We start from the raw sequence: 7,293 nt of genomic DNA, 5'->3' as shown, positions 1-7,293 counted from the left end.
ATCTGGTTTGGGTTCAAATACACCACTAGAATGTATTTCCAAGAAAATGTACATGGACGATCAAGCCATTCGCAGTTGGAACGATAATGGGCTGTGAACCTAAATGAAGCAGTATCTTTGATTTTTAATGTCATTACTATTATTCATCTTAGGCAAAGAGATTACGTATTAGATTTCATGTCCACGAGGAAAACCAGGTTATTATCATGTAACCAACTTCACTGAATAGAAGTCTCATCTTAACATTATCACTCTTTTTTGACAGACAGGTAAGCAATGGGAATTGCAAATGATAGATGACGAAACACCAACATCCTCTGATGGTGGTGGAAATTGACTGTGTAATTTGACTCTCATCTCATATTTGTAGTAGAATTTTAGAACTCTATCTCTGCATTTTACCTGTCGTAAAGCCACTAGTGTTGGAGCTAGAGCCAATTTCTTTGTATCCACATAAAGGCTATGAATTTAAAATCCTTAAGTGGAAGATGAATCAGGGTGTGGTTTTTTTAGGCTGTTTAGGTCTTTTTTATTGCTTTGGTTTGGAGAAGGGGGGCCATTCCCATCTTTCTGCAGCCAATATTGACATCTGTTCGGCCAGGAGTTTTGAGGAAAGGGCCTATCCCCATCATGGGGAGCCAAGCTCAGACAACAAAACATGTTTGGGACATGTCTCCTTGCATAAAGTTGTATGATTGATTACTAAAAAGCTTAGTACACATACTTCTTTGCAGTGTTTCTACTGCATAACTCTCTCTCTCTCTCTCTCTCTCTCTCTATATATATATATATATATGGAAATCCTTTCTTTTTTTCCTTCCTTTTTTACTTAAGTTTTATAGGGATTTCATTATGTTCCTTGTGCATGCATCACATCACATTAGCTAGATCTCTTTGGGGCCCTTTTTTTTCCCACTTAGTTATTCCTTTTCTGTCAATTCATATTTTTAATGAAGGTTATGCTTGGCTCCCCAAAAATTAAGGAACGAAATTGATGAGAATTTGTGGGAAGGAGATGGAGAATGCTTTGAGTACTGCCAATGGACCTTTGCCTAATATATATCTTTTGCTTACTATCCTTTCCAACTTCTGTAAAAGTCTACTTTTTTTTTTTTTTAACCTTTTTCCAGTTCAATTCTTCATTTTCAGTCCTTTGATGAGAAAAAGATTAGGATATTCTTGTAGTGGAATACTTATTGGTGCTTCACTTTGTAAAGAAAGTTTCTATAGCTTTTGGATAAAGGCTATTTTATCTTTACTACTTAATTCTTTTAATAATTTTTCAAAAACCAATTCTTTCTTGAAAAGTCATTAAACCATCTGGAGAGTAAGATAGTTTTAGAGTCCTATCTTTCATAGAATGATCTTTTTTTCAGTGGAGGAGAAAGCAACTTTTGTCATTCATTTGAAGATAATATGACGTAGACAATGGGACATTTACAGGTACACATGCTTATAATATTTGTTTACTGTCTTATCTACTGAATTAGGTACACATCTATCACACAAACTCTATCAATTCACCCACCCAACCGATCTAGGTCATATCGGCTAATTGATCTAAAAAACAAAGAAAAAAAAGTAGCCTGAAAATCTCTTGATCAAGGAACATAATCATCAACATTGTTCTTTGAAGAATTGAAATTATAAATGTGGTAGTCTTCTCCATGGTGGGGGTTGTCATTATGTTGTGGTTTTTGTGAGACGGATGGATGTTCGTCGAACCATTTTGACCAGAAGAGGTAGTTAAGAAAATTTAGGAAGCTAAGTGCAGCCAGCAACCAGTAGAAGAGATCAAGCCTGTCTTTGTTTAGGTTATTGTCATGGAGCCAACCTCCATTGGAGGAGCTCGATGTGATCTTATTCACCATTGACACAAGCAGTGAGCTCAAATAGAATCCAAATGAGTATGAGCAATATGTCATGGCTGTTAAAAATGCTTGCATCCCTTTTATTGATTGGTTGTAAAAGAACTCAATGAGTCCAACTGCTGTAAACATCTCTGATAACCCAAAAATAAGGAACTGTGGTGTGATCCAGAAGATCGATATCGTCTGGTTCAAATTCACAGCTGAATCTCTCCTCTTTTTCTCCATTATGGCTGCTGAAACCATCGAAAAGGCAGAGAGAAAGAGACCGAAACCAATACGTTTTAAAGGAGATATTCCAGAGGTATGGCCAGTGAATTTTCTAGCAAATGGGACAAAGAATGTATCATACAAAGGGACGATGATAATGAGCATAATGTAAGGAATAGACTGGAGGGAAGCTGGTGGAATGTGGAAGGATTTGGTAAGTTGGGTGTTCATGAGACTTCCTTGTTGAACTGAAAATGTTTGGAGCTGAGCCAATATGGTATTGAAAACTATTGTGCAGGCAAATATTGGGACAACTGAAACTAATATCTTCACTTGTTCAACTTGATTGGGAGTGCACAATCTCCATGGGCTTTCCTTTGCTGCTTCATCCTGGTTTTTGATACAAGCCTTGTTCAAGAACCTGAAATTTGTTTCAAAGTCATGTAAAGATTTGAGTTTGTTTAAGGAAAGTTTAGGAGAGGTTCTAAAACAAGTTCAAAATGGAGAATTGAAGTGCACTTGCCTGAACTTTTGAGTGGGAATAAGGTTGGCAGAGTGAGAGGATAAGCCAACTTTATCATTACTGGTTTGGCTTCCATGAAGCATATGAGGGTTGGAAGGACAAACTTGCTTTCTTTTCAAAAGGGCAGCAACAAAGACCTGAAGAATTGTGTGTTTTTACACCAATTTTTTGGATTAGTATGACCGAGTTTGATTCAACTTTTTCTGCACAATATGACTCACCAGACCACCACTAACTTTTAAACTTTCGAAGAGTCTACCCACTACGAGTCTATATGTATGTATACGACCTTAAAAGATTTTAGATTACGTATTATAGTTAATAGAGATAGCATGGGTTGTAAGAGTATATGATTCTAAAGTTCTTATGGAAACCGCTATGAAAAGTTAACTAACAGTACAATGACGAACAATGTAATGGATCAAAAGTATTCAAACATAAATAGAATGTTTTAAGAACAGGATAACGAAAAGGGAACGGGCGAAAATGGATGGTTTTGGGAACATTTTTCGGACACAAAGGAAAGCTTTAAGAAGAAACAAACAAATTTTATGACAAGTCTCAGTAAACTTAAGTAAAAGTAGAAGGAAAAGAAAGTGAGTTACTTGAAGAATAGGGGTGAAAATGGGTCCTTGAGGGGGTTTATTCCTGTAGTAAAAAATGCCAGCAACCAAACTGATCAAACCCAAAGCCATAACAGCAGCAGAGACTCCAAAGCCAACGTCCATGCCAGAGTGAGTTTGGATCCAAACAAGAAGAGTGAGCGCAATGAGTTCTCCAATGGAGAAGGCCAAATAAGCTGCATTGAAGTATGTTGAGAGCGTTTTGGATTGGGTTGGACTTTGTGGACTGAACTGATCAGCCCCATGAGCTATCATATTGGGCTTCACACACCCACTCCCCAGAGCCACTAAGTACAGTGCCACAAAGAATATCAATGCCTTTAACCCTTTTGCTTCCACACACTCATTTCCATCACTTTCTAACATGTTGCATTGGGGTGGCTTGAGCTGAGGAACATGAGCCTGAACCGACAGCAATATGAATCCCTGCACATATGAGTACCAGCATATTATTTGGCTTTCTTTCCCTTTACTACTCCCTCCTCTCTCTCACTATCCCTATAATCTGTCGTATATGCATGCACATGCAAAATCTTTGACTTATCTTGAGATTATGTACGTGTATGTGCGCTCACAAGTATAACTTATAACCGAAAGATTTCATGTGAGATCCCATATCGGTTGGAGAGGGGGAGCGAAACATTTCTTTATAAAGGTGTGCAAATCTCTCTCAAACTGACGCGTTTTAAAAATCTTGAGAGGAAACCTGAAAGGAAAAGTTTAAAGAGGACAATATCTGCTAGCAGTGGATTTGGGGTAGACACGAGGTTGTGTACCAACAAGGACGTTGGGCCCTGAAGAGAGTGGATTAGGGGGTCCCACATCGATTGGAGAAAGGGAATAAGTATCAACAAAGACACTAGACCTTGAAGGGGGTGGATTGTGAGATTTCACGTCGGTTGGAGAGAGTAACAAAACATTTTTCATAAGAGAGTGGAAACCTCTCTCTAGCAGACACGTTTTAAAAACGTTGAGCGAAAGTCCGAATTGGTCCATTATAATATAATTGCACTAAGATGCTGTTTAAGTTTGATATAAGCTTTGTTTGAGGGGATTGATTCATCGAACTTGTTGATTATATGTTCTAAAAGAGAAAACCATATATAAATTTTTGATAAACATGAAAGGATGGAGAGTTTGATGTGTGATCTTGAGTGTTAAAAGAATGATTTTGATAGAAATGAAAGAAGAACGATGATGATGAAAGGAGGAACTTACAGAAAGTTCAACAAAGCCAAAGATAAGCATGGTCCAAAAACTCCCAAGATAAGAATCAGACAGGAAGCCACCAACAAGTGCCAAAAGAAACACTGTTCCAACAAAGTTTGTCACTATGTTTGCAGATTTTGACAGTGAAAAGTGCATCTCATTTATCAGATATGTTATCAGATTGTTCCCAACTGCAGCGATCGCCATTATCTCGAACGCTTGCAGTCCTGCTCACCGACCACACACGACACGCTCACTCTGTCAGATTCATTCATGTCCTCATTCTTTTTAGAATAAAAAGAGAAAGAGAGTTACCAAGAACAAAAGCAGCTGCTCTCATTCCGCCGTGGGAGACGGCGTTCGAGGGTCGTCCTCTCCAATCAACGGTGACATCTTCAGATGGCATGGCGTTGGCGTTGGCGTTGGCGTTGTTCTCCCCCTTGAAATCTCTCCTTCTTTCCATCTCCATTTCTTTGGTGTCCTAACTCTTGTTGTTTGTGCTGAATCTGAGGCTAAGTTCTTGTGTTGGCCCTTTCATTTATAAAGCCAAAATAACAGCAAAGGCCCCCACCACATCACCCATCCATTTGGTTTTTTTATTTTATGAAATGAAAGCCCCCTTTTCATAAAATTCTTTGTCCACTGAAGAGATTCAATGGGAAAAATAGTGATTAGAGGTGCCGTTGGTGGCCTTCTTTTTGTTGATAAGCTTCACATCTTTACCTTTTCTTTCCCATACATAACATAGTTTTACTTTTCTCCTTTACTTTCCTGTTGGTGGCCTCAGCTGTGCATGCTAAGGCCTATGGCCAACGCGCGCTCATGGGCGCCAATGCTGGCCCCCGTGTGCGCGCCCCATGCTGGTCCTGCGTGAGAGCGTGCAGGCGCCCCGCTGGCCGTTGCTTGCGCGCCCTAATAACTCTTGAGCGCATGCGTGCATGTCTTGTTGGCCCCACTGTACGCCCTACATGACTTTGAGTGCGTGCGTGCCAAACCCCACGCCACACAAACGCCCCTATCACAGTACAACTAGAAGTCCATGTTTACTCCTTTGCGTAGCCCACTCCCAGGCACACGTGCTAGCCACAAAACGAGATTAACCTTTATGAAAACACACCCTGCTTCACATGTTGTGCTATACTCGCAAAAAGAAAAAAACAAGATAATTCTTTGTTAAACGTTATATGAACATATCTCAACTAGTTGGAAACACATACTCTCGACCAAAAAGTCAAAAGTTTGAATGATGGCTTCACCCTCTTTACTCAAAGAGTAAGGAGAGATGTCTACAACTCTTTATGCACATAAAGCACACGTATTTTTATGGCTAAACTTGGTGCACGACACGAATCCTCGCTTGTTGAACATAAAGCACACATTATTGCTTTTAGACTACCGACAATCGTATTTTACTCATTTTATTGAATAAACTTTAATTATTTCTAATCAATGTGAGACTTTCATAATCTTGTTTGAGTTCAATAATTTTCCAACTTCTTTATACTCGGTGTATCTAAGCTTTATCAGCTAAACCTCGTAGAAGATTCTTTGAAAATAGCAAATAAAAAAAATAGTTCTTTTAGAAAGGTTTAAGAGGGAGGGAAAATTAAAAAAATGGAAAGTTAAATTATTATAATATTAATAAAGACCCTTTGTTTATATAAAGGATAGATTAAATATCATATGATACTTAATTAGATTAAACATTAATGTTGATAAAGAAAAACATGTCGGTTTTGTCAAACATGTTTGTTTTTTTTTTTTTCCTTTCTTTAAATATATTTAATTTTTTGAAACGCTTAATTTAATTCCATAGAGCTTTAAAAGAAATAATAATTTAAAAAAAAGGAGAGGGAAATTATGGGGGTTGGTGGAATAAGTGCTCCCTTGCCTCCTCATTCTTTTCCTTTCTAATTAAATTATTTTTAAAAATTTTAATTATAAAATTTTCAATTTCTGAGTTCTAAAAATGTACTAGAAATCTGATTTTTTATTTAATAAACTTTTGACATATTCAAATTTAATAAATATTTTATTGATCTACTAAATATTAAATTTCAATTTTATATCCAATCAAATAAAAAAATCTTTCAATTGTCTACGTTTAAAGACTTGGTGGTTAGCGGGGATCCTGCAATTCACACCAAGTATCGTATTTTGCTACGTTCTTCATCGATGAAGAGCCGAGATATCTATTGTCGAGAGTCATTGTGAATAATACGACAAAAATGCTTCGCCTCTCGCACACTGAGATAGGGGTAGAGGGCAAGCTTATTCGTTTGAGCTCCTTGGCTCGGTGAATTCTAAGAAATGTTGAATTGGTCAATAGCTTCAAAGAAGAAGCTTGGCTTATGGTGGAGAGGAGGAGACGATTAGAATAATAAACTTGAAATACGAAGCTCGAGTGGGCAGCAGGCGAGTGGTTAGCGGACAATGGTACCCTAGTTAACGACATTCCTCCTTGCAATTGACACTCAAGGAACCATGGGACATTTCATACCAGGCAAGCAAGGACCTCGATTCTCATTAGATGGTTGAACCAAAGATCGGAGAAAATTAGAGTTTGTAAAATTATTTATTTATTTATTAAAGAAAGGAGACATTAAAAACTTAAGAATCTATTAAAAAATAAAAATAAAATTAATTAAAATTCATAAAGATAAATTGAAAGAATAATAGGATTGAATAGTTAAAATAATATTAATAAAAACTTAAAATGAATTGAATTTTAATAATTCAACTTTAAAAAAATGGATTTATCTAAAAAAAATTATCTTCTAAATGCAATTAATATGGAAATGGAAAACTTTTCCTCACAAAGAAAAATTCAATTTCTCTCTAGCTTAGGTTTGTTGACACG

At 37.1% G+C, this 7,293-nt stretch overlaps 1 protein-coding gene across 2 annotated transcripts; it reads right to left on the bottom strand.

The window, feature by feature from the left end:
* Positions 1 to 1,384: 1,384 nt before the first annotated feature.
* Positions 1,385 to 4,922, bottom strand: LOC111435878 (protein NRT1/ PTR FAMILY 4.3-like). Of its 2 annotated transcripts, none has more exons than XM_023073453.1 (5): positions 4,749 to 4,922; positions 4,443 to 4,660; positions 3,207 to 3,650; positions 2,602 to 2,738; positions 1,385 to 2,499 (listed from the first exon to the last, which is right to left on the bottom strand). In XM_023073453.1, exons 1-5 carry the CDS (start codon positions 4,900 to 4,902, stop codon positions 1,602 to 1,604), a joined length of 1,851 nt encoding a protein of 616 aa, XP_022929221.1. In that variant the 5' UTR covers positions 4,903 to 4,922; the 3' UTR covers positions 1,385 to 1,601. The 2 variants fall into 2 exon arrangements, with proteins under 2 accessions (XP_022929221.1, XP_022929223.1); XM_023073455.1 differs by having other exon boundaries at positions 4,443 to 4,534.
* Between the last annotated feature and the right edge of the window lie 2,371 nt (positions 4,923 to 7,293).

This window comes from Cucurbita moschata, unplaced genomic scaffold (genome assembly GCF_002738365.1).
Source record: "Cucurbita moschata cultivar Rifu unplaced genomic scaffold, Cmos_1.0 Cmo_Scf00051, whole genome shotgun sequence".
NCBI classification, from domain to species: domain Eukaryota; kingdom Viridiplantae; phylum Streptophyta; class Magnoliopsida; order Cucurbitales; family Cucurbitaceae; genus Cucurbita; species Cucurbita moschata.
This window is presented reverse-complemented; position numbering and strand designations above follow the sequence as displayed.

Bases quoted from the DNA above. Each gene is read 5' to 3' on its own strand.
- LOC111435878 (XM_023073453.1), bottom strand. From the start codon at position 4,902: ATGGAGATGGAAAGAAGGAGAGATTTCAAGGGGGAGAACAACGCCAAC. The intron at 4,661-4,748 runs GTAACTCTCTTT...GTCGGTGAGCAG, and splicing joins AGCAGCTGCTTTTGTTCTTG to GACTGCAAGCGTTCGAGATA. The intron at 3,651-4,442 runs GTAAGTTCCTCC...TCATATGTGCAG, and splicing joins TTGGCTTTGTTGAACTTTCT to GGATTCATATTGCTGTCGGT.